Source organism: Spermophilus citellus (assembly GCF_964194105.1).
Source record: "Spermophilus citellus genome assembly, chromosome: 2".
In the NCBI taxonomy this organism is placed as follows: Eukaryota; Metazoa; Chordata; class Mammalia; order Rodentia; family Sciuridae; genus Spermophilus; species Spermophilus citellus.
In genome coordinates, this window is record NC_138183.1 from 204,359,489 (window position 1) to 204,386,179 (window position 26,691).

Genomic DNA, 26,691 nt, shown 5'->3' on the forward strand with positions numbered 1-26,691 from the left:
TCTCTCTATCTTTTTTCATCTCCTTTCCTATCATCTGTTTCTATTGTTATTGAGACTGGTATCTGGAGGAGTTTGGTAGTCTTTGTGAGTGGGGGAAGAAATCTGGGAGTTCTAATTTGTCCCTTAAGTAGTTTAAGCCATCAATTTCCTGTTTTAAGACTTATTCACACAACTACTTTTGGAAGTGCCAAGTACCTGTATTTCATGAATTTCTATTGATTTTACTGGCACCAAGCAGCTTCTCTTTTGGCTACCATATAGCTGGTTTAGATTTATCTTTTTCCAATCTGTAAAGTCAGGTAGCACTTGGCTATTAATTATCAGGTTTTATTCCTCAAGTTTTTTCTTCATTTTCTTAGGGAATTGTCATCTTACGATCACTGGAGAGATAGAGAGAGAGAGAGAGAGAGAATGAATGAATAAATATTTTTTTTTAATTTTAAGTGAATGGCTGAAAATAGTTTTGTTCATGTGTTTTATTTTTCCCTCTCTGCTTTTCAGTTGGCTAATACCTGTATCTTTTTCCCTTGGTTATCTGATTGTCTTCATATACTTTAAGTGATTTCATAGTTTCTTCTGGAGCTGTGGCTCCTTGTGTGTCTGTATCTTACTTACCATTATTAGGCCTTACTTTAGTTGCCTGTTTACTAGACAAGAGCAAGAGCTATATTTTTATCCCTGTTGTATCCTTGATGCTTCTGCAGTGACTGTATCTAAATTTGCTAAATTAAAGTATTAATGAATTGATGCATTTGCTTCATTTAGTAAGGGTAGTGTGTATTGGTTGTAATTAGGAGTTTTGTTAGGCTTCATTAACAATGAGTTTCATCTAAGACCGTTATGCTGGTGCAAATTTGGGAAGTTTCAGGAAGTTTCAGTCACATTCAGGAATTTTCTTTTTTTCTTGAAAATATTGGCAAATTTGAGGTTTATTGATTTTCATTATATGCACCATAAAATAGTTAAAATTATAATAAAAGCAGTGGGCATGGTGGCATGTGCCTATAATTCCAGCTGCCTGGGAGTTTGAGGTGGGAGGATTACAAGTTTGAGGCCAGCCTGGGCAATTTAGAGAGACCTGGTCTCAAAAAAGACTGGGGATGTAGATCAGTATTTGCCTAGTATGTGTGAGGCGCCAGCTTCAGCTCCAGTTTAGTTCCAAAAATAATAAATAAACGAGTAAACAAAATATTATGCATCACATGAGCCAGTTACAGAAGTCCTCAATTCATGAGGGATACCCTTATTCACATAAGAGGAAGGAGATGCTTTGTGTAAGGGAGAAAAATATTGCAGTCATTACTTTCTTGTTTGGAAAACTGGAATTCTGATTCTACTTTATGACTGATTTTTGTGTGACTTGTAAGATATTTTCTATTTGGATTCATCATTATTCTCCCTTTCCTTTATCCCTTTTAAAAATATTATGTTATAATTCAGTAGGTAAACTTGTGCTGAATTTTATGGTGATACTCAAGTTGTGATTTAAAATAACTTTCCTTTTAGAAAAAGTTTCAGTGTTAGTGAATATTTCACAACTTTTAAACAGAATTAACAATTCATAAGAATTCTTTTTATTAAGAATTTATGAAATAGCAACTTTTATGTAGTGAATTAGAAAGTAAAAAGAGTAATGCATAAGATGAAGTAAGATAAGACATTGTATTTTTGTTGATTCTTAGCCATCTCTTCACAGACCTTAACTAATATTCTGAATTTTCTTGATTCCCTTAAAACTCCTAATTCTGCCACCAGGCCTTTTTCATAGGCCCTTTTACTCCCAATCCAGTTAGCTTTGAACTTGAACTTAGGAGATCCCTCTGCTTCTGCCTCTGCTTCTGTGAGCCCATTCTTTTTTTTCTCCTCAAAGCATTTGCTCCTTATTAAGGTTAACTTCTTTGTCATAGAATTATTTTTAAGACTTTTTAAAAATAATTATAGATTTATATGCTTCTTTGGTACAGGATTATTTATTAATTGAACTTTAAAAAAATATGGTAGATTCATAGGCAAATGTGAGAAATAAATATAGAAAGATACTGTGAACCCTTCACCCAGTTTCCCCAATGGTAATAGGCAATAGTACAGTGTCACAACCAGGAAATTGACATTGAGAAGAGTCAATATTTCCATCAGGAGTACTTTATGTGTGGCTGGGTTATAGCTCAGTGGTAGAGTACTTGCCTAGCACATGTGAGATACTGGGTTCAATCCTAAGCACCACATTAAAAAAATAAATAAAATAATGCTGTCCATCTACAATTACAAAAAAAAAAATGAAGAATATTTTATGTTGCCCTTTTATAGCCATGCCCAATTCCCTTTCTGTGCTTGTCATTATCTTAATTTATTACAACCAGTAATCTGGTCTCCATTTCTATATTTCGTCATTTGTCATTTGTTCAACATATAATGATGTTGTATAAATAGAAACTATAGTATGTAAACTTTTGGGATTGACCTTTTTTTTTTTTTAATTAACTCAGCATTTGTCTCTGGAGATTCATAAAAATTGTTAGATGTGTAACTTGTTTTTTCTTTCCTATTGCTGAGTTGTATCCCATAGCATGACTATATGGCAGTGTTAACCATTTGCCCATTAAAGGACATCTGGGTTAGTTCCTGTTTTTTGTTTTGTTTTGTGCTATAACTGTTTGTGTAAAACTTGACATCTTTAGTTTTTGTAAGATAACAAACTTTTCTGAAGTGTTTACTGTTTTATATTCCCACCAGCAGTGTATGAGTGATGCATTTTCTTTGCATCCTTGCCAGCATTGTTTTTTATTTTATCTATTTTAGTAGGTGTGCAGTGATATCTCATCGTGGTTTTAATTTATATAATTTATATTTATATAATACATAATTTATATTTCTTTGTCATATATGTGGTATGTACATTCTGTTCCCCATGCTATAGCTTGTTTCATAATCTTTTTGTGAGGGGTGGTTACTGGGGATTTGAAGTCAGGGCCACTCGACCACTGAGTCTCATCCCCTGCCCTATTTTGTATTTTATTTAGAGACAGGGTCTCACTGAGTTGCTTAGCTCCTTGCTTTTGCTGAGACTGGCTTTGAATTCAAGGTCCTCCTGCCTCAGCCTCCCCAGCTTCTGGGATTATAGGGATGTGCCACCATACCCAGCTCTTTCATCATCTTGATTTTTTGCAGAGCATGAACTTTTTTTATTTTACAAGGTGTAATTTATCCATTTTTACAGACTGTGCTTTCAGATCTAAAAACATAGCTTAGTGCCAGACTCTAAAGATTTTTCTCTGGGTGTGTGCGTGTGTGCACACACAGGAGTTTTTTGTTTGTTTGTTTTTGTTTTTTGTAAAAACTTTTTTAAGTTTTATGTTTTACATTTGTTTTGAGATTTGGATTAGGTTTTTTTTCCCCTCCATGAATGTCCCCTTGACTCAAAACCCTTTGTTGAAATGGCTATCCTTCCTCCCTTGAATTACTTTTTTCTTTTAAATACTTTTTTAGTTGTCAACGTACCTTTATTTTATTTATATGTGGTGCTGAGAATCGAACCCAGTGCCTCACACATGCTAGGCAAGCTCTCTACCACTGAGCTACAACCCCAGCCCTTGATTACTTTTGTACCTTTGTTAAAAAATCATTTGGGTATATCTGAGTGGAACCTTTTTCTGAGTTTCCTACTCTGTTCCACTGTTTCCACTGTTCCACTTTATCAGTACCACACTGCTCTTGTAAGTAAGCTTTATGATGGTGTAGAACCACGTCTCTCAGTTACTACTTCTTTTGTCAAGATTATTTTTGCTATTATAAGGCCTGTGCCTTTCCATATGTATTTTAGAATAAATGATAAAATTCTATTGTGTACCTTGCTAGGGTTTGATAGTAATTAAATTAAACTGTAGTTCATTTGGGGGAGAATTAGCATCTTTACTATGTTGAATTTTCCAATTAATAAACCTTCCATCACATTTATTCTACTTTAATTGACTAAGCAAACATATTTTGGATGCTACTTGTGTGGGAAGATGTGTGAAAAGAGGCAGTTGATAGAGAACATGGATTTTGTGACTTATAAATAATCTCTGTGAATTAGAATAGAGATGAACAGAGGAAAACGGAAGCAGTTGCTTGTGGGAGACTTAGTGAATCTCCTTCAATAAAGCAACTGAATTTTTAAGCTGGGTCTTGGATAAATGGGTTGAGGCATTCTAGTCCTAGTCCTTAACCTGCATTTTCACTTGCAAATTCTTAGGTTTACTTTGATTTTCTAGATTTGTCTTTTTACTTTGCTCTGATGAAAAGATTCTTTTCTTCCAATTTCTGTAAATTAGTAATGCAGTGCATCTATGAAGACCCAGATTAAATCAGTTTTTGCCTCTTTCCCTAAGTCAGTTCATAGATGTAAATGTTAATATCATCACTGCTAGAAACATTTATTTTAAACCTGTGTTTTCAGTAGAGAAAGTGGACCGCCTTGAGCAAAAAGCAGCTTCCCCTTGGTCTGGTCTGTTAATATTTATGGACGTACAGTAGCTAGAGCCAGTTGCAGTTTTCCCTATGCATGCTCATTGCCCTCTCATCGTATTACTTTTTGGGTGCAAACACTTGAGCCAAGGATGTGGTCTGGATTGCTTACCATTTGCTTGTTTTGCATTCTGGTGGTTCATGTGTGTTTCCTGCATGATGGCCACTTTTTGGTGGGATTCAATGCATCTTTTTCTGTATCCCCAAATTCTTAACCAATCTCAGAACCTTAAATTTGCTTTTCTTTTTCTTCATAAACTAGTATTGAACCTAGGGATGCTTTAACACTTGGTTACATCATCAGCCCTTTTTATTTAAATTTTGAGACAGGACTTTGTCAAATTGCTTAGGGTTTTGCTAAGTTGCTGAGGCTGGCCTCAAACTTGGGATCCTACCACCTCAGTCTCCTGAACCACTGCAGGATGGGCCGCTGCACCTGGTTTGTTGTTCCGTTTGTTTCTTCAGATCTTCATCATGCAGACTGTGCTAAATACCTCTTTAAAGAGACCTTCCTTTTCAGACTGCCTTTATCCAAAATTGGTTTCCATTGCTCTCTAGTTGCTCTCTAACCCCTAATCCAACTTTATTTCTCTTTATTACATTTATCTGTAACAGAACTGATATTATTTTTCTGACCTGTTATTTTGTCTGGCCATGAAATACAAATATCCTGGAGCACAGACTTGAATCTTGTTGATTGCTGTATCCTGTGCCTGGAACTTTACCTAATACACTGTAGATGCTCAATAAATATTAGTTGACTGGGCAAATAAGTAAAATGTTTTTGTATTTGTACATCTGAATGTTGAAATGTTTTCAGTCACATGCTAATTTAACACAGTCGTCTTAAATATTTACTTTTTAATATGAAATGGGCCACATTCTAGGCCTACTGAAGTATAATAATCTCTAGAAGATAGACTGGGGATCTGTTTATTTTTGTGAAAGCTCAAGTGAGACAACGCTTTATATATAGTGGACAGTAATTGCACCACTGTATTATTGGTGGGATTGGGACAGTTAGGGAAAAGAGATGTTCTGGTTATCTTGTGTTAACCACAAGATAACCAGAATATGTGGATAAAATCCAGGTCTTAACGACTTTGGCACGTTGAAGTTTGTAAAAAAAAAAAAGGCAGGTGGGTGGGAAAATACTTTGGCACAACTTGCAAAAAGAAATAAGAATATGCATATGTAACAGATGTACAATTCAAGTGACAGGGATTTGTTTGAAAACTTACAACCATACATTAATGTTTTCTGAACACATGAATGTGATTGTCACCAGAAGAAATCTTCAGATTTTATGTGCTGGAGATAATGATTTTAGTGTGTGGAATCATGTAACAGTTTTATAAGGGACCTTTGTTTTCATCTAGTTTAGTCTCTCATTTTGCAAATGAGGAAATGAGGCTAAGTGAGGTGAGTTGAGTTGCCCAAGATCACATGACTTTTCAGTGTTAACCTGCACCTGGAAACCAATTTCTCATTCTAGGATTGCCACCTGTTAAGGTTGAGCAAGGGCTGGGGAGTGGCGCAGTGGTGGAACACTTGCCTACCACGCTCTAGACTTTGGTTTTGATTGGATTCCCAGCACTGTACCAAAAAGAAAAAGAAAAAAAAATGTTGTTTGAATAAGACTTTCACAAGACTGGACCTGAATCTGAATTTTGGCCATTTTCGTAGCTGCATGTGATTTTGGAAAGTTAACTTCATTTCACCAATCTGATTTGTTTTTCTTTGAAATGGGGATTATATTACTTGGTAGGATTGTCAGGAGTAAACTATAGTATAGAATGCAATGTTAAAGCATTCAGATATTTCCAGGCTTTTTTTTTTTTTTTGTTGTTGTTTTTGTATTTCTGATCTTTACACTATGCATAGAATACAACAATGAACATTGATTTTGAAAGGGTTCCAGTACTCAAAATTAATCGGCCTAAAATTAATGCTATTTATAAAAACTTATATCAGGGACATTGAATGAATAATAATTTGTTATTTAAAACCTTAGTAGAACTTTAAGGAAATAGCTCTTTGGCACATGTTCCTTAAAAACCTCATTCGAACCAACACTTTACTTTTTTCTATTGGTAAAGTCACCTATGAAGCCATGAGCCTCAGAAACACTGTTTTATTTATTTAAGGTCCTCACTAAAAGATTTGTGGGTAATGATTTTGTTGGCTGGAATATTGTCATTTGCATACTCTTATTAATTTAAAAGTAATATGTTCAGAAGGATGTGTAATGAGGGTTTAGGGATGTTAATTTTATCTGCTAACTATTTGAATTGGTTCAGTCTGTTTACTTTCATTAGGTTGTGTGTACTGCTGTGGGAAATGAAATGGTCATTAGACTTCTGAAAAGCTCTTTTAGTTCTGACACTCCCTGGGGTGTGACATTGATTGTAAAGATGGAGGGTTGAATTTCCCTTAGTCTATTTTTGTTTTTTCATTTTCTATTCTTATTCCTTGCCATACATTAAGGACATTCTTAAATGAAAACTTACTGAAGGGTGAGCAATAGAGAAAGATTTGTTAGGAGGAATTGTGAGTTGGAAAAATTTTATGGGTGGAGCAGCCTCACCTGATGCTGCTTCCTTCCTGCTTTGGGATAAGAAATGGTAATGTTAATACTAATAACATTGGTAATAGCTGACATAATTTTTTTTTCTGTTCAAGGTACTTTTCTCAGTCATTTATAAATTTTAATTCATTTAGTCTCCACAACAGCCCTCTGTTGTTATCCCTGTTCTACATATGAGGAAACTGAGGCTCTGTGAAAATAAGAAACTTTCTTGGGGTCCACATAACTAACTAGTGCCAGAGCTAGAATTTGAACGCCCTTCATCTTGCTTTGGTGTCTGTCATCTTAGTAAATGAGTGGTATGTGTGTGGAAGGAAGTATTGCTGCCACATGCATTCCATGTGTGCTAGAGAGGTGGACTCCAGGAGGGAGCCTGTGATGCATTGAGGTTGTCAATTAATTCAACACATACTTACTGCACATCTGCTTTGTGTAAAGGATATGAAAACAAGACAGGGAACATTCCTGTCCACAAGGAGCATATGTTACAGGGGGGAATTGACAATAAAGTAAACAAATAGAGAAGGTAATTTCAAATTACCAGTGCTATGAAGAAAATTATCTGCTGCAGGCAGTATGTCACACAGTGCATACAGATTTCATGATTTTGGACACTATCTTCCAAATATTTTTTTTGTAATTAACTCCACATTTGATGAATTAAAGGAGCATCTTACATATAAAAAATGAATTTATTATGTAAACCTTCATAGCTATTTGTTTATATTGTTTTGAGGTTGTAAGATGGGAGCATGCTTTACTACTGAAGAATTAGAACCAGAAAGAAATACTGTTTTGAGAGAGAGAATGTGTGTGTGTGTGTGTGTGTGTGTGTGTGTGTGTGTGTATGTGTGTGTTTTGAGAGAGAAAGTGTGTGTGTGTGTGTGTGTGTGTGTGTGTGTGTGTTTTGCTAGGGATTAAACCCAGGGCCATGTGCATGGTAGGTAGATGCCCTACTGCTGAGTGATAGCCCCTATTTTGAAAAAGTTTTTAAATCTCAAAATAAGAGCAGCCACCAACTACTAGGTATGCTGGAAGATACCATGCCAGGATATGTCTTTTAGAGTAATCCCTAGCCACTGTCCTTAGTACACTGTCAGCAGTTTTTTTTTTTTTTTTTTTGAAAGTTAGGGCTACCACATGGTAGTCTATATATCGTCTTCCCCCACCTCTGTTTTTATAAGGGTCCAGGTCAGGACCCTCAAATTATATACATTACTTGAAAGGAGTTCTAATGTCATCATGTTGTACAGCAGCTTTCATATTGAGGGCTTCCTATGTGCCAGACTTAGATCATTGTTACTCTTTTATTTGTTATTTGTAAGAAAGAAAAAAGCCGAAACAGCTAAAGGGTGTGAAAGCCAAAGTCAGGATTAAAGTTGGGTCAGTCTGATGACATAGTTTAAGTGATTTCACCTTTTTTTTTTTAAATTTTTTAATATTTATTTTGTAGTTTTCGGCGAACACAACATCTTTGTTTGTATGTGGTGCTGAGAATCGAACCCAGTGTCCCGTGCATGCCAGGCAAGCACGCTACGGCTTGAGCCACATCCCCAGCCCTGATTTCACCTTTTAATTAGATTGGTTTTTATGGTTCACTTCATGCTGAAGAATTTGCAAGAGCTTTCAAACTTGAGCTTCAGATAGGCTGTGTGTCTTCATGCAGTGCAAGAACAATGAACTCTCCAGGTTTTCCAGTTCCAAATTTAATTAGTTTTCAAAGATTTTATTTCAAGTGGTAGAGGGAAGAGTGCTTTAAGAGTATGTGTATGCAAAGTTAGTGGGTTCCTGACTTATCTTTTGACTAACTAAATAGAGGATAGCTAGCTATTTTCTACTTAAATAACTTAAATCCTGTTAAGCCCCAAGTTTTCATTTCTGTGAATATTTCAACAGAGTTGACACAGGTGCATTAAAATAACAAATAATGTTGGAAGTAATAGTTTAGAGCTTATTTATCATCATATTAATATCTAATTATAATTATGAAGTTATAAAAAATATATATATTGTATTTAAGTTTTCATAGGAGGTTCACATAGGATGTGGAACCACATGGGTTAATAGGATTGGAATTAGTTTAGGAAAGTCAGAGATTAACTTGCAAAAATGATTTTTTAGATTTTTGTGCTTCTTACTGGATTTGGGGTTCCTATTGTACTGTACTCTAGCCTTTAATTTAGTATTTTTTATTTGTCATTTTATAAGGTCACTTAAGTTCTTGAATCTTTGCTTTAATTTAGAGAAAGTAAGTAAGTGGTAGATTCCCGTCTGTCTAGTTGTTTCACACCACCATTTTATATAGATTTATAAACTAAATGATAACTATTATTTAGTTTTGGGGATCTTTAAAAATCTTCCATTGTGAATTTTGAATTCATTTTATTCAGAAGTATAATTTTAATTCTCCACATGTGTTGAGCACTGGAGAAGTGGTTTAAATATAAAATTTAAAGTAAGGAGTGTTTTAAATATAAAATTTCTACTATATTCTGGAGATTTAATATAAAAAAGAATGTAAATCTCAATTTTATATATCGATTATATCCAAAATAGTATTTTGGATCTAATAGATTAAATAAAATATTACTAATATTAATTTCACTTTTTTTAAAATCCACTGAACTACATCCCTAGTGCCTTTTAATTTTTCATTTTGAAACAGGGTCTTGCTAATTTCCCAAGCTGGCTTCAGACTTGTAATACTCCTGCCTCAGCCTCCTGAGTTGTTGGAATTATAGGCATGCACTACCATGCCTGGCTTTTTAAAAATGTTTTTAATGAGGCTCAAGAAATTTTTAAATTATATATTGTGCATTGTGAATTTCATTTCTGTTGGACATTGCCAGTACATGTAAAAAGCATGAAATGAATACTGTGCTTCAAGAATTTATCAATAATTAGACAAACCTGGCGCGCGCACACACACACACACACACACATATATACATGCTATTAGTTTGTTCCCCACACTCCCTCTTCTTTCTACAGAAGACTGAAACCTAATTAGAGAGGTGTCGTTATAAAAACATTTAAACACTTGGACATACATTGCTTGGGCTTAAGGAAAACTGTTGTTGAATAACAAGGCAGATACATAAGGCTCCTTTGGAAACTTCCCTCGGGTACAGTTGTTAGGGAAGGTGTGATTTAGAGCATTCATTAAGATGATAGGTGAAAGAATCAGAAAAGTGAAAATGGTTTAACATGATACAGCAATGTAGGATACAACATCACTTTAGTTAATCATATTTCTTTTTTATGGGAAAGCATACATCATATTGATTTTGTATTTCTTAAAAGTTTTGGATGTTTAAGATGTTTGCTATAGTTTTACTCAGAATAAAATAATTTCAAACAGTTTTTAAAATGGTGTTTCTTAGTTTTTGTTTGTATTAATGAATTTTATTTTTTGGCCTTGATGAGGTTTTATATTATGGAATTGAATGAGATTAACTTATTCAATTGACTTTAAAATTTTTTTATATTTTAATTTATTTTAATTAGATATATATGACAGCAGAATGCATTTTGATTCATTGTACACAATTGCAGCACAACTTTACATTTCTGTGATTGTACAGCATGTAGCGTTGTACCATATGTGCAGTCATACATATTTAATTGACTTTTTAAGTGTTTTCTTAAATAAAAACTAAAATTGTTAAGCCTCATAAGAGCCAAGTCTATTATAAGCCCTGCAGTAAGTCTACTTATAGTAAGTATGAGTAATTTATCTGATTACTCTTTTATTATTCTGAAGGAGTTAAAAGATTTTTAAAAAACGAGATACCAGTATTAAGGACATATGTTAAATATGATAAAATATTTAAAAAATTGTTATTTGTAATTTCTGTGTGACTTGAGATCCTTGTTTGCTCTTTTAGGCATCTCTTAGAGTAGATGTTTTTGTATTGGTTGACTGTTTCTGGTATCCAGAGGAAGAGGATGTGCTAAGGTCAAATAGCTTTATCACTTTGTGATTTTTCTCCTATCTTTGTTTAATGGCAAAAAAGCCAAGGAGAAAGTGAACCAGTGATCTTTAAGTTGGTGTATTTAAGGTATTACTCACCTTAGTGTTCTTCTTTCTCGTACATGAAACTCTTAATGTATTTTAATGTTGACTTTACAGATCCTTCTGCTGAGGAATTGAGAAAGCTAATGATGTTACATGGAGGTCAATACCATGTATATTATTCCCGATCCAAAACAACACATATTATTGCCACAAATCTTCCTAATGCCAAAATTAAAGAATTAAAGGGAGAAAAAGTAATTCGACCAGAATGGATTGTGGAAAGGTAAGTTTAACTTTTGATTAAATTCAAATTAATAAGTTTTTGGAAATATGGAATACTTTTTATTTTATCATACATATTTGATTTAATTGCCTCATAATTGGCATAATGGAAAATAATTTCTTAATACTACTGTAGTGTTAAACTCACATTAGTTCCGGTAGCCTAAGATTGGCATCCTATTAAAAGTAGTGTGTTAGCCATCACGGTGATAATCAACTTAATGAGAGGGAAAATATTTGAAAAATATTTTGTTCAAATATTTATGCATCGATTATGGGCTAAACTGTTTTGTGTATATGGGAAATATCAGTGAACGAAACAAAAATCTCTCCACTATCTCATGGAGCTTACCTTAGTCAATAAACTTAATATATGAGCAAAGTTCATCATTTTTTATTACATATTATGTATTTTTTTAAGAGAGAGAGTATTTTTTAATATTTATTTTTCAGTTTTTGGCGAAAACAACATCTTTATTTTATTTTTATGTGGTTCTGAGGATCGAACCCAGCGCCCCGCGCATGCCAGGCGAGTGTGTTACCCCTTGAGCCACATCCCCAGCCCCTGTTTTTTTTAACCTTTACTCTTGTATGTCAGGATAATGTGACCTGGAATGCAGGAAGTGTAGGGGCAGTGGAAGGAGAGCAGTTTGCAGTATTTTTGTTAGCTTTTACTATGGATTATGTGTGAGAGAGAAATCATTTGTGTCAGTTATTTAACATAATTCTTAGAACATTGTAGAGGCACAATACACAAGAAGCTATTGTTATGTTTATTCTGTAAACTAAAATAAATTCTAAAAGTTAAAAAGTGCTTTTACTGCTTTCAGAAAACTAAATGTATCTTACAGACTAAGGGAATTTTAATCCTTGGGGGATTAAAATCAAAGGCCTTTCTTAAGAGCGCATCCCACTGATCTTGTTTTGTGCTGTGTTCTCATGACCCAGCTACTGTCTGTCCATTACATAGGATTAACATGGCTTTTAGTTTTTTGTCTCCTTATGAAGTTCTCAGTGTAAGAAGTTAGCATCACTCCAGAGTTGAGCTGTGTTGTCAGAGAGACTATCCTGTCATTGTGTTAGAACCAGAATTTTGTTCTTGAGGTGTTAGTTTGGTTTGGACAGAATGGGGAAACCAGTGGGTGGTAGGGAAGTCAGGGAGAAAGGGTTCTTTCTGGGTGGGAACCAGATTTGCTTTGAAAACAATTTTTTTTTTCATTACAGCTATTTTCTTTACACCTATTCTTACTGAATGTGGCTAGGGAGATAATGCAGCTGAGATATTAAAAGTTTAAAAATAGGATTTTATTTTAGTCTGGAGTTCTGCTTAGTTATCTGTTTTTCAATAACTCAAAGTGACTTTGAACATTATGATTATATGGTGTGTTGACCTCATTTTGTATATGAGAAGGTAGGGCCAATAAGTTTGATTTGCCCAAGAACAGAACAGAATTGAGAGTCCAAGTCCACATTTTCTGACTCCTATTTGGGTTACCTCTTTACCATTAATTTTGTTACAGATGAGTAGACCCATGTAGAAATGGATCATTTTGGGCACGTATCTTAATATATAAAATAAATTCTCCAAATGTCTATGTCATTATAGCATAGGATCATTTTTGTTAAATCATAGTACTGTTTTCTTTTACTTTTTAAAATATTCTTAATTCTAGATGGACACAATACCTTTATTTTATTTATATGTGGTGCTGAGGAGTGAACCCAGTGGCTCACATGTGTGAGGCAAGCGATCCACCACTGAGCTCCAACCCCAGCCCAGTACTGTTGCAATTCCTGTCTTGTCTCAGCAGGGTTTTAAATGAGATTTTGTTATACTTTTAAATTTTAAATACATATGTTATTTAATGGATGATAAATAGTATTCTTTTTATAATTAGTTTTTCTGTTTTCATCTGAGTGGTTATAAAAGGAACTACACCTTAAATATGTAAGGCATTGCTTTCATTAGAATTCTCTTATGCCAGGGTATGTGCCATTAAACTTGAGTTAATACAGGTGTGATCGTAGGGCCCTAATATCCAAGAGGCAGGGGAGTCCTTTAATGAGAAGTCTCTGTATATTAGTTTAAGTATGAGATTATTTTACTAAAATTTATGCTTTGCAAGTCTTATACTCTTTTATGTAGTATAAATTATTTGTTTTCAAAATTTTGTCATCCTTTTCTTGAGACAACTTTACATTAAAATTTGAAATGTAGTAGAGAAGTTGCTGGCTTGCCAAATCTGAGGTGTTCATGGGAGTGCAGTTTAACACCATAGTCTTAAGTTACTACAGATTGGTTTTGTTTTTGTTAATATTGATTTTTGTCTTGGAGTGTGGGAACCTGTCTCCTATGGTTAGGTTCCCAAGTAGATTGTCTCTGAGTTGAGAGATGATGGTGATTTATTGTTCCAGCTAAGCCAGTTCACTTGAGGTCTGTTAATAGTACTGGTTCCCCATCAGAGTTTTTCTTTACAAACTCCCAAACTGACTTTAGCATATTTGTCGTATGCTTAACAATACTCTGAAGATCTCATACTTGAAATGGGCTAAAACTCTGATTTCTAATTAGAGTGATTATTCAACTCATTTAAATGAAAGTTGATCATATCTTCAGAGAATATTTGCAGGATTCTAGTTTCTCCTATAAATTTTTGCTTTTTAAAAAAATTAATCATGATGTCATTTTACATTTTCTCACGAACTAGAAAATTCTAAATTTATTTTTACTAATGTAAACAGTGCAAACATTTCGGGACATCTCTTAATGATTTGTGAGTAATATCTTCATAAAAATATATTCTCGGTTTTAGCTTAACTCCTAGTGTCTGTAGTGAAAACACACGTTTTCATCTTTACTTTTCTAAATACATGGTGTCTTGGTGAGTAGCTGAAACGTTCAGGAACTTGAGGGTGGGCCAAAAGGAGTTTCAGTTTTGAATGCATAAAAATGATTTATTTATTTATTTATTTATTTATTTAGCCTAATGGAGAAAAAATAGGCAAAGAACATCTTCTTTTTTCTTGGCACATAATTAGATCCTTTCTTACCTTAAATTCACTTTTGAAGAAGAAGGTGGATACCTGATTGGTTGTGCAGGTGGATATATAGGTGTTAGATGCTGATTTTCTAATAGAGAAGGACTGGGGGGCATTGACTGGAGCTATAAAACTTTTGATTTTCAGAATTATTCCTGAAACACTAAAAAGAAAACACAGTTATTTCAGACTATAATAGAAACCAACACAGTGAATTTCTTTCTTTTTTTCCTTCTTCTTTTTGGTGCCTTTTTTGTTGTTCTGTGGTGCCATGGATTGGACGCAGGGCTTTGGGCATACTCTTTCACTGAGTTATATTCTGGCCCCTTATATCTTTTTTTTTTTTTTTTTTATTGGTTGTTCACAACATTACAAAGCTCTTGACATATCATATTTCATACATGGCCCCTTATATCTTAAGTTTTGAAAAATTTTCTAGACTCTTTATAACTACCAGTTTAAAGTTGTTCATTGACAGTTGATAGAAATAGAATATGACTCAGAAAACTGTTAGATACAGAATTTTTTTTCAGAGATAACTTTCCTTTGCTATAGGACAAAGCAAGAATTGAGATTCCCCCAAGCAGATGAATATTTCACTTGCAATGAACATGTGTCTGGTCCATTAGATAGAATGTAAAAACACTTTTATATATTTCAGAATATATTTGCAGTGAACAGGAAAAGCTATATACATAAAAGAAACAATGTTGTATTTTTTGGTAAAGTGAAAGATTTCTTTATATTATTGCCTTTGGGTTTTTATCTTTTATTTCTTTTTGGAAGGAAAATGGTAAAAAATGTAAATACATTTTCTTTGTTTTTAGGATAAGCAGGGAAATTAGTAAATGTTAGAAATTAATTCCCGAGAAAATATTTTAAATAAGATCTTTTCAAAATATACTTCCAGATAATGTTTCTAGAGTGCATGCATTGGGCTTTATTTCCTTCTGCTAAAGTAGCTCAGAGGATATCTTACTTGAGACTTGTGGTATTTACGTTTGTCTAATTTTATAATAATCTCCATGGGCTTGCATAAGCCTAAGAATTCTTCTGGGCCACATGGCTCTCATTAGGAGCTGGACAAGGTGTTATCCCTTTGAGTGTGGTCAGTGTTGACCATAGGGAGCACCTGTAGAAGTCTGCAGCACTCTCCATACTGTTAATAGCCTGAAGAAGTGAGTACACTATTTGGGTATTTTGTCTGGATTCTGTCTTTTGATTTTACCTCAAATGTGTACTAATCCCTTTGTTATAACTATCCATGATGAAAAGTATTAAGTTAAGATGGGATTCTATTTTAAGTTATTAAGTACCTCCACTTTTTGGTAGAAGAGACAGGAGGTGAATTGAGATAGACAATACTGTAAGAAGACAAGAGACTTATAGTTTGGCAATTGAAACCAACTTTTAAGGAAGAAGAGTTGATTCAGTAAAGAATAAAAGTAAAGTAATAAATGGTCTAATTTTAGAATTTTGGTTCTAGTATTTGAATGTAACCTATAATTTTGGTTTGGCCTAATAAATCTATTTGAGTAAAATTGAAATGTCTTGTGATTTGTATATTCTTTACTGCCATAGTTTACGTATTTGGATATATTTTAAAGTACTGAGGGTAGAATTATTAAATAATTGATGTAATTGACATAGTTAGAGGACCTAGGCTGTACCATTTTATGGCTCGATCTTTAGGAGGGGAAAATATATCAGTGTATTTTTCTGGATTCGAAGTTGTTGACTCAAGTTTTTAAAAATAATTTTCTATAAGATTATTCTTTCATTTCTTTCAGAGCCCCTTTTTTTTGAGTCACATAGAGTGCCATTTAAGAAAATGAAAGTGTCAAAAATCTTGGATTTATGAGACAAAAAAGTATTTTAGCCTGTTATTTATATGTTCTTTTCCTAAATAATTAAGGGATGACTTCCTTAGTATGTATTTTAGGTTTCAGAATCAAAAAGTTTAAAAAAATATTTCCAAATATTTAAGGACCTGCCTGTTTTAAAATTTGTATTTTTGCACATTTGTTGGCAATTTTAAAAGTAGAAGGGGAAATGACATTTTTAAAGATCCAGTAGCTTAAAATCAATTTAAGACAATCTAATCCGGTTAGCTTTCTTTGGTTAGGAAGTATGACAGGAGTGCCAGTACCACCTAGTATCACCATGCTGGTGGTGTTCCTCTGGGTGGTGATGTTTGCTGTGAAGTGAACATTAATGTTGAGATTCTTTATTTTGTCCTAAGTTCTTAGTTTTAGTTTTCCATATTTAGTAGACTAGCAGGAATGTAACATAGAATTTGGGAAAGGTTTTTTTTTTTTTTTTTTAAATTTTGAGAGAGGGTCTCCATAAGTTGCTGTGGCAGGCCTTGAATTTGCGATCCTCATGATTCAGCTTCCTGAATTTCTGCGATTACAGACATGTGCTACTGTGCTTGACAAGAAAGTCTTAATGATTCTCTGTGGCTTAATAGGGGAATACAGGTAAATATTATAGTCATGAAGTTTAAAAATACTAGCTTAGTGCAACTAGTGCTTGGAGTTTTTCTGATCTGCCTCTGGTTTTATGAGATTATTAGCCACTAATTAAAAAAATTCCAGATCCCTTTGTTTTCATGGGCAGAATTTCTTATCCTTAAGTGCTTAAGTAAGATGGTAGTGTATTTGGGCCATTAAAATGGAGAAGGAATAAACTAGGAAGGCAGGTGGCCTGTTGCTAGTGAAGTACTTCTATGTTTAAGAACACTAATTTTTCGTGAAGATCATTTTCATCGAGTACACAAAGCTAAACTTGGCATTGCTTTCTTGTTTTAGCATCAAGGCTGGACGACTCCTATCCTGCATTCCATATCAGCTGTATACCAAGCAGTCCAGCATGCAGAAAGGCCTCAGCTTTAATCATCCTGTATGCAAGCCTGAGGATCCTGTGCCAGGTCCAAGCAATATAGCCAGACAGCTCAACAACAGGGTGTAAGTTTGTCTAGTTTGAGAAAACAACGAAGCTGGTTTTTAAAAGTGAGGATGGCTCCTTTTCCTGCTGAAGATAGAAACAAATATAAAACCTGGCTGTTCACTACTAATAAACATGTGGAAATATGTCTATACAGATGTCTGTCCCCCAAATTAACTGTTTTTATGGTGAATGTTTCATAAGTAAATGTAAACAAGTTTTTCTTACTGTACTAGATTCTTGTGTTAAACTAACATCTTTTAATTCCTTAGTTTTTCTTGAATTCACATAAAAATAATTATTTCCCCACAGGGAATATTACTTTCTCAAAAATGGAACTAACCCACTGTATTTTTGTTATGTGCTATGCACAGAAAGAATGTTTACATTTCTAATTATATTTGAAAAATTCAAAATTTATACATATAATCCTTAAATATATAAATATTTTATACCATTGGAAGTTTGGTCAGTGATCTTCAGTTGTAGAATTGGGAGTGAATTTAGACTTTATTATGTGCGACTGATTTTTAGAAATATATTGATTTAAACTTTTATTGCAATAATCCTGGGTAAATTGGTTTCACAATTAATTGGCGTGTTGTCTTAACTTGTATATGAAGTGGTTCATTATCATTAACCTCCTATTTATTAAATTGCTTGCTTTGGGAGTTGGATATATATTTTTTCCCAAAAGATCAAGAGTCTAATTAACCTGGGAGGATCTGATATCACAACCTTCCGTAACTTTGTTTTTGTCATTTGTTATTTAACTTGTGTCACTTATAAGCATGTTCAAATGTTTTTCATGTTACTAAAATTTTTACTTTCTAAAATACTGTCAATGAGTAAACCAAGTAATATTAGTAAATTTTTGCACAAGCATACAGTTTATTTCTTAACCTACACTAATAAAATTAGAAAAATAGATGTTTTTCATTGTTGACAATTTTAGGAAGACATCACATTTTACTTCTTAATATACTTATGCTATTGTTTAATAAATGTATATCCACCAGTGATATTTCAGTACAGCTACTTTGCAAATGTTTATTTTTCTAGTCTGGGAAGCTAGTACAGAAAGAGTATATATTGATGTATTTTCTTGCCAATATATTAATTTATTTCATGTGTTGGTAATTTCATGTAAACAGTCTTAGTGGTTTTGGCCTGGAAAACTAGATGCTAAGACTTTTTTTCACTTATCCCTTTTGTTCCTTGATTTTTGTTGGGGAGTGTGTGTATATTCAGAATATTGTATAAATTTCTTTGAAGTGCTCTTAATGTGAGTTTTCTGCTTCCTTGCTTTATCTTAAGGGGTAGGCTTTCTTGGACATGTGAGAAATAAGATTTCTTTCTTTCTTCTTTTAACTGTTTCCAGTTTTTCTGCTTATTTTCCATTCACTGGGCTGATTATCTGTGAGGATTGGATCTATTCAAAATTGGCTGTCATATTCCATGAGATGGTTGGCCAGAGCCTGAGCCAACCCAGAAATGGGTGGTAATGTTTTGCATCAGACTTACATGACCTTTGCTTATTTTCACACCGTCATTACTAATAAACCATGTTGATATTAGGATGAGGGAGTTTAGACTAGGTAATGTTACCTGTGTTGTGGTGCTATGTATGGCACCTCTTCATCTGGAGCCTGAATTGTAATTGGATTAATGCTGTCAACATTTCTAAATAGGATGAATTACTGCTTTTTAATCCAGGTTTTCGTTTTTGTTTCTTCGATTATTTTATAAGTGTAGATGAGTTTTGTTGTAATTTCAGAGCATTACTAAGGAAACATCCAGAAAACCCAGGATGTGAATTTTTAACATAACTTTTGACATAGATCCTTCAGTTATAAATCTGTCATTGGATTGCCTTTGGACCATATCTTTTCTATTCCCATTTTCGCTCCCTTCCCTTCACTCCCCTTTGTCTAATCCAAAGTACTACTATTCTTCCCTAACATCCCCCACCCCCAGCATCTTGTTTTTCTTGGTGTAAATTTTACTGAATTATCCCGGTACATTTGCCTGGTTATTACTTTTTATCTATTTATTCAATAGTTATCCTCATTTAATAGTTTGTCAGTTTTTGTGTCTGAATTTTAACTGACCTCAAAACTTTAGTCTCATATGTAGTGGTATTAAATGGAGTTAATGTGTGGGACAATGGTTTACATAAAGACTAAATTTAAAAGTAGGAATAAGAATTTTATTTTTTTGCCATGGAGTTGGGGTTGCTGGGTGTTGAACCTAGGGGCACTTTACCACTGAGCTTCGTCCCTGGTCCTTTTAATTTTTTTGAGACAAGGTCTTGCTAAGTTGCTGTGGCTGTCTTGAACTTGTGAACCTCATGCCTCAGCTTGCTGAGTTGCTGGGGTTATAGGCGTGCGCAACATACCCAGAAGGAATAAGAATTCATGTGAAGTTTTTTGCCCGTTTTTGTGGAAGTTATTCATATTCTATTAATAAATATTTATTGTGTATGTCATCAATAAATGCTAAGCACTATGCTTCAGAATTAGATGTTTGTACTTTACAGAGTCTAAATTAAGTTTTTGTGGGAAAAGTAATTGAAAACCGTCATCTTGCTATATTGGTTTGACCAAGAATTATCTTTTGTTGGAACAAAAAGAATATAAAGTTTATTATTAAGAGGGAAATATTGAAGTGTTATCACTAAGAAAATATTTAAATGAAAAAAACGTTTTAACCTTAAAGTTGGATATTATTAACTTAAATAAATTTGTTCCCCTACTTTAGAAATCACATAATTAAGAAGATTGAGACAGATAATGAAGTCAAAGTCAATGGAATGAACAGTTGGAATGATGAAGATGCAAATAATTTTAATTTTGTGGATCTGGAGCAGACCCTTTCAGGAAGGAAACAGAATGGAATTCCGCATCCCAGAGGCAGCACTGCCATTTTTAATGGACACACTCATAGCTCTAATGGTGCCTTAAAGACACAGGATTGCTTGGTGTCCGTGGACAACAATATTGCCGGTAGGCTTTCTCCAGACTCTGTCCAGGAGGAGAAGACTGAAAAGAGCAACACTGACTTCAGAGACTGCACTTTGCAGCAGTTGCAGCAGAGCACCAGAAATGCAGATGCTTTGCGGAATCCACACAGAACTAATTCTTTCTCACCGTCTTTGCACAGTAACATTAAAATCAATGGTGCTCACCACTCCACTGTTCAGGGGCCTTCAAGCACAAAAAGCACTTCTTCAGTACCTACTCTTAGTAAGGCAGCACCTTCAGTGCCATCCAAACCTTCAGACTGCAGTTTTATTTCAGACTTCTATTCTCATTCAAGACTGCATCACATATCAACATGGAAGTGTGAATTGACTGAGTTTGTCAATGCCCTACAAAGTAGTGGTATCTTTCCAGGAAGGGAAAAGTTAAAAAAAATGAAAACAGGCAGGTCTGACACAGGTAGATACTTACTAAAATTGTTTTCTTAAGAAGTAGTTATGCTTCATCGTTTCATTCTTATGCTGTCATTGGTATTCTGATCAATACTAATTTATCTATAGATGTCTCTAGGAGTGGCAGATTATATAAGTTACATGGAAAGCTTTCTTATTAAGATATTTTTAATAAATTAGATTTAATCGTGGCTAAGTGAAAATTGTCAGGACATTTAAATATGACACTCTTGGGTTTCTGAACATTTCAGTTCTCATGTAGACCTTACTAGTTGTCAAAGTTTGGAACTGTAAATATAATGTGTTTTATATTCATTAATCTCCTGTAAGAATGAAGTTGATTTGGTAGGAGGAGTCGTTAATTTCTAGATACTTGCATCAAAATGATTTTTAAATAATTAAATAATTTTCATATTTAACTGTAATTATGTATAGTGAGATTAAGTGTTTTTATTTCTAATTAGATTGCTTTTTTTTTTTTTTTTTTTTTTAAGAATGCTTTCTTTGTCATCAAAACCAAACAAACCCAGTAGAGGTGGGCTATTATGTAGCAGTCATTATAAAGTAGCTTATGTTTTTTATGTTAGTTGTTTTTGACAAATTATAGGTTTTTGTTCTTAAATCTTTAGGGTAAGAGATCTCAGATTTATAGCTTTATAGCCGTGGTAACTGAGGCACAGAGAGATGCTTACTATCTTAGAAAGTTACAGAACCTCTCCATGTGTTTTGGTTTTTTTTTCCCCCCTCTGGTATTTTACTGTATGATTTTAGTCAAAATGCTTTTTTAACTTACAAATATTTCAGAATAATGTTATAGGTATTCAGTTATCCTTACTTTGTATCTTGACCTTGTAAACTGCTGAAGGTCATTTAATTTTGAAAGCTTTAAAGAAACCTCATGAATTAGTTCCACAGATGAGAATAAAAAGAAGTTTTTACATTATATAATAGCACTTGATATGGTTTATGCATTCTGTACTTACTGGATGTTTAAAACCATTATTTTACATTGTTTGCATTGTGTTAATACTTTCATAAAGCAGAATTGTGATTGTTAAAATTTGCTTTACAAATTATTTCTCCAGGTGACATAGAGGGTAGTAAATAAGTATGTGGCTTTAGAGTTAGATAGATTAGCCTGAATCCAAACTCTGGTTCTGTCATTTTTCTCCTGTAGGACCATGAACTAGGCAACTTGCCTCTCTGAGTCTCAGTTTCATCTGCAGAGGAATGACAGGAATTGATGATGTTTGATTCACAGGATTGTGAGCTTAACAAAGATAAAATGAGCAGTACCTTGCACATAGAACTAGGTAAATGCTGTCAAAGTCACACTTTGGCAGATGGACTGGCAGAACTCTTTCAAGGGATGAGTCTTAAGTTTTTAGAAGCCTATTATAATATTTATTATAATATTCTAACCCTCAGTAGAAAAGCAGATCAAAAGTTTTATAAGCTCAGGGTTCTTATTTCCAGGATCTGTATTATCTTGCAAAGCCAGGGAAATAACCCTAATATTCTTTGTAATCCAAATTGTAGGTTAAAATAACTCTTAATGAATCTGAGTAGCTCATTGTTACTGGCAGCCATTGTCCATAGGAGAGGACATTCATTTTTATCTCCTCAAATGTTATATATGTGATAGAGAACTAAATTTGTAGTCCTGTGTAACGGCACAAGGAGAGAAATTCCATTTGTAAACAGATCTTTGTTTTATAGACTATTCTTAGAATATGTTTACTTAGAACAAGAGCTTGGTAGTTTTAATAAAATAATTAGCACACAAATAATTTTAAGTTAAACTTTTTGACAAACTATTGTAATTATTGACTTATTAGGATATAGATTAGGAAAAGATACCATGGTATCACGAAAATTGATTTAAAATTATTATTCAAGAAATCAATTTATATCTGTACTTTCAGAGCTAAAGAAACAGATTTCACTCGTATTAAGATGGTAGAAATAGTCTGTAATATATTTTATGTTTTTAAAAGACTTTATTTTCCTTTTAAACATCTTTTAAATGCAACTTCTAAGTCAACGTGATCTAATTTTTTAATATGAAAAATTAGTTTGGGGTTTGAATGTTCTCTTTTTCCTTCTAGGAAATATGTCAGTATTGAGTTCACCCAGACATCAGAGCTGTATAATGCATGTTGATATGGATTGCTTCTTTGTATCTGTGGGTATAAGAAACAGACCAGATCTCAAAGGTCTGTATTCTTGTTTATGTTTTATTAAGAAAATATTATTACGAATGTGAATATGTGTGTATGTACATACGTGTGTGTGTGTGTGTGTGTGTGTGTGTGTGTATTTAAGGGATAACAAAGGGTTCTTTGAAAAATTTTTATTCAGATTTTCCTTGGCAAAATCAGTTCCTGCTTCCAGACTTTCTGAATTGTATTGCCTAGAAGTAAGGTGAAAAGAAATTAGAAACTTTTCTCCAGGTAGAGATGAAGAGGATTCATTTTCAGCTGAGGGATATGTCCTGTAAGACTGATAGAGGCAAGGCCCTGCCTTGGGCATTTTCTGGATTTTTTACTACTTGTTAATGAAAATTTTATGGTAACCTGTATCTTTGGCACAGGGATCAGCATACTTTCTTGTGTGCAAATAATTTGATAGTAGTATTGAAGCAGGTGAACACGCCAGTGTTTTGGTTGAAGAATAATTTTGTATTGAGTACAGCTAAAATATATTAAGTTACTTGGGCAGGGTTTGTTTTAATGAAATTTCAGATGTTTGTGAACTAGTCATTACTTCTAAGAACATGTATTTTAGATTTTTCAATAGTTATCTCTGTCTAAAACAGAGAGCTATATTAGCATTTTCTTCTGAGATCCAATTCTTCCCTTCTGTAAGAGTCCCTAATTATGGCACAGAAGATTCTGGGTTAATATCAAAGCTTTATCTTGGTCATGGGTAGATGCTGCTTCAGTTCTGAAGGAATTTTTAACATGTTAATATTTTGATTTTTAACTTAGGAATAATTTTTAATGTATTTTCTTGTGCATGCTAATCAGAAGCTCTCCAACTGAGTTATCTCCCAGTCTCCCCTTTTTGTACCCTTCACAACAACTATATTTAATAAATATATAAAAATCATCTGTGCTAAAGCTTTACAACATTATGGTTACTCAAGGAAAAGGAAGTGATAAGTAAAAGTAATTTTCTAATGAAAGCAAAAACTGAGAGACTATATTTATGCTTGGGCGAGGTAGGGTCAGATTGAAATCCTATACATATGAATCAAATTTATTTCTCTTACTATAAAATTGAATAGATGAGTGTAGATGTTGAACCTGCTCTTTGGATACCAGAAATATAAAAAGTGTGTGTGTGTGTGTATGTATGTATACATATATACATACATACATATACACAAATACATATATTAAGGTTTTCTTTCTCTCCCTCCTCTAATCTGAGTATCTGGTTTGAGTTGTCTGTTTTCTACCATAAGAAACCTTAGAAAGCTAAGTGATGTTGCTTTTAGGTTAAATAAATATATCAAAGTTGTCTTCAGTAGTTTACTTTTCAGGGGAGAGCTAAGGAACTTAAATAGTAATATTCATTTCTTAAGGGATTAATGTCTGAAGGAGAAAAGTATATATTAAAAATATATGAAAATTTTTTCTTTACATGCTCTTAACATTTCTATGCACTTAGATGTAAAATAATTTAATCTTTTCCTCACAGGAAAACCAGTGGCTGTTACTAGCAACAGAGGCACAGGAAGGGCACCTTTGCGTCCAGGAGCTAATCCCCAGCTGGAATGGCAATATTACCAGAATAAAATCCTGAAAGGCAAAGCAGGTACAGATGAGCTCTTTGAAGTCATAGTGCTCCTGTGGACGACTTCTGGATTTTGCTGTTGATATCATTTTAGAAATGAAAGCAGAGTTACAGAATCATATGTATAGGATCTCATTTTCAATCAAAACAAAATCTGAATACTACATAACTGGCTTGTAGTTAGTTAGGCTTTGTTGAATTGGATGGTTATATTTTCCTGGAATAGAGAGAAGACTGTTTTTAAAATGTGATTTATTTGCTTTTATATATTAAGATGGGGATGAAAATTATGGACATGCTTGAGAAACTTTTATGTGACTTGAGACTGAATTACTAGTAATTTGACCCCTGTATCACAGTAAGAACACTGAAGTTTGTTAAGATTCAAATGAGGAAGAGGAATAAGAAAGAGTAGAACTTTAATTTATTGGAATAAGAATGTAAATACCAATAATCATTCTTCATGTCTTTTATTGAAACTATTTCATATGAGAAACATTTTCTTGCCTCTTTTGGCTTTTATTTAGATATTAATAAAGAAAAATCATAAATCTTACTACTCAAAATACTAAGATTTTTATGTATCTTTTATTGCCCCCCCCCACCAAATTCCCTGAGAAAAAGTCTAGAAATTTCTTCAACATTGATCAACTTCCTCATGTATGTCTTGCAAAGCTCCCAGTTTTTAAAAATTAGTCTTTCAGGAAAATCTTGATCAGAAAGTAGATATACAAGTGATACAGAAGGCATGCAGTTTGATTTTATCCCAATTTTTTTCATTTCCCTAATTTGTCAGTCATTAAACTTTGAGCTTATTTTAGAAAAGACCCCTATTAAGGCAAAAGGAAAGTGAGTGGGCATCTCTAAAGACCTTTATTGGGATTACAGTCTTTTTTATTGGTTTGGTCACCTGTTTACATGGTATGAATGTGAAAAAAAAAATTGTAGATAACACATTTATGCTTGGTATGTGCAATATTTTCCAAGTTTTCTTGGATTTTTTCTTGATCTAAGTCTTTGCAGAGATTTTTGAGATTGTAGGCTTTTGTGTGTCATGAGTAGATCTTGGGGTAGCTCTTATTGAACTTGTATTGTGGTATGGTTAGTTTCTAAGTATTGTTAGTGTGGTTTTGTAGTAGGTTGTTTTTGTTTTCTATATTTTCTACATGGAATTGTTACAAAGATGAAATCTTTAGTTCTAGAAAATAAGTAAGTAGCCTAAGGAAGTGTACCATACTTGTCACATATTGGGCACTTAGTAAATGCTTTCTGAATGTCAAAAGAAGAAAACAATCCCAGGTGTATATGTTTGGTAGCATCACTCGGTTATTCAGTGCTCAGAGTCCTCGGTGGGTGGAGTCTTGAGTTTGCTACACACGTCCTTATTTCAGCTCTCTACATCTAGAGCTTGACCTTGGCAGGTACGTGTTCCTTAGGAGTAGCTGTAGCTGGTCCTCCTTTGTCTTTCCTTTCATCACTGTCTGACCATATGTTGTTTATGAACAGAATATTGTCATTGGTTACTTAATTATCTTCATCAATTTAGCCACTGGATTTTCATAATGTTTAATGACCTTTATAATTCACACACATCCCCTTCACCTCTATGTGTGGGTGGTATATCAGAAAGCAAAAAATAGGACAAATACTTAAAATTTCACTTGCTATTGAACACTGTGAAAAATAGATTTTTTTCTTACTGGAAGAGATGAATATGATACTATGATGTTATACTCTTGCTTTAACTTGATGTCATTCACTGTTATATCCTAAGCTTTTTGACCTATTAGGAGCTTACCAAAATATTTATTACATAAGGAAAGGATTAGATTGTCCTTTATTATAATAAAGTAAGTTTGCAATTAAGCTTGCACTCAGAACTTGTTTTTTCCAATACCTCTGTTCCTCTTTCCTTGTTATTCTCCAGTCTTTCTTTCTCGGGTCATTATTAGACATGACACAAAAATTTAAAAAATATTGAGGATCAGTTTAGGAATTAGAATCTTTGGCTTCTTTTTTGGAAAAATAAAACAGTTCTAATGTTTTGGCTTGTATGTCTATGCAGAGGTTTAGGACAAA

General features: G+C 33.5%; 1 protein-coding gene and 1 pseudogene across 2 annotated transcripts in view; both read left to right on the forward strand.

Annotated features, from left to right (window-relative positions):
- The window catches only part of LOC308642964 (heat shock factor protein 2-like), a 95,970-nt pseudogene that overhangs the window by 42,363 nt on the left and 26,916 nt on the right, over positions 1 to 26,691 (forward strand). The gene's annotated exons all lie outside the window — the stretch shown is intronic.
- Positions 1 to 26,691, forward strand: part of LOC308634807 (DNA repair protein REV1-like) — a gene marked incomplete at its 5' end in the record, with an annotated part of 28,454 nt that overhangs the window by 1,379 nt on the left and 384 nt on the right. Inside the window, 5 exons of the mRNA XM_081268908.1 lie at positions 11,226 to 11,394; positions 17,243 to 17,398; positions 20,139 to 20,818; positions 22,920 to 23,027; positions 24,517 to 24,633. Of these exons, the coding sequence (XP_081125034.1) occupies positions 11,226 to 11,394; positions 17,243 to 17,398; positions 20,139 to 20,818; positions 22,920 to 23,027; positions 24,517 to 24,633 (1,230 nt within the window). The remainder of the gene's footprint in view (positions 1 to 11,225; positions 11,395 to 17,242; positions 17,399 to 20,138; positions 20,819 to 22,919; positions 23,028 to 24,516; positions 24,634 to 26,691) is intronic.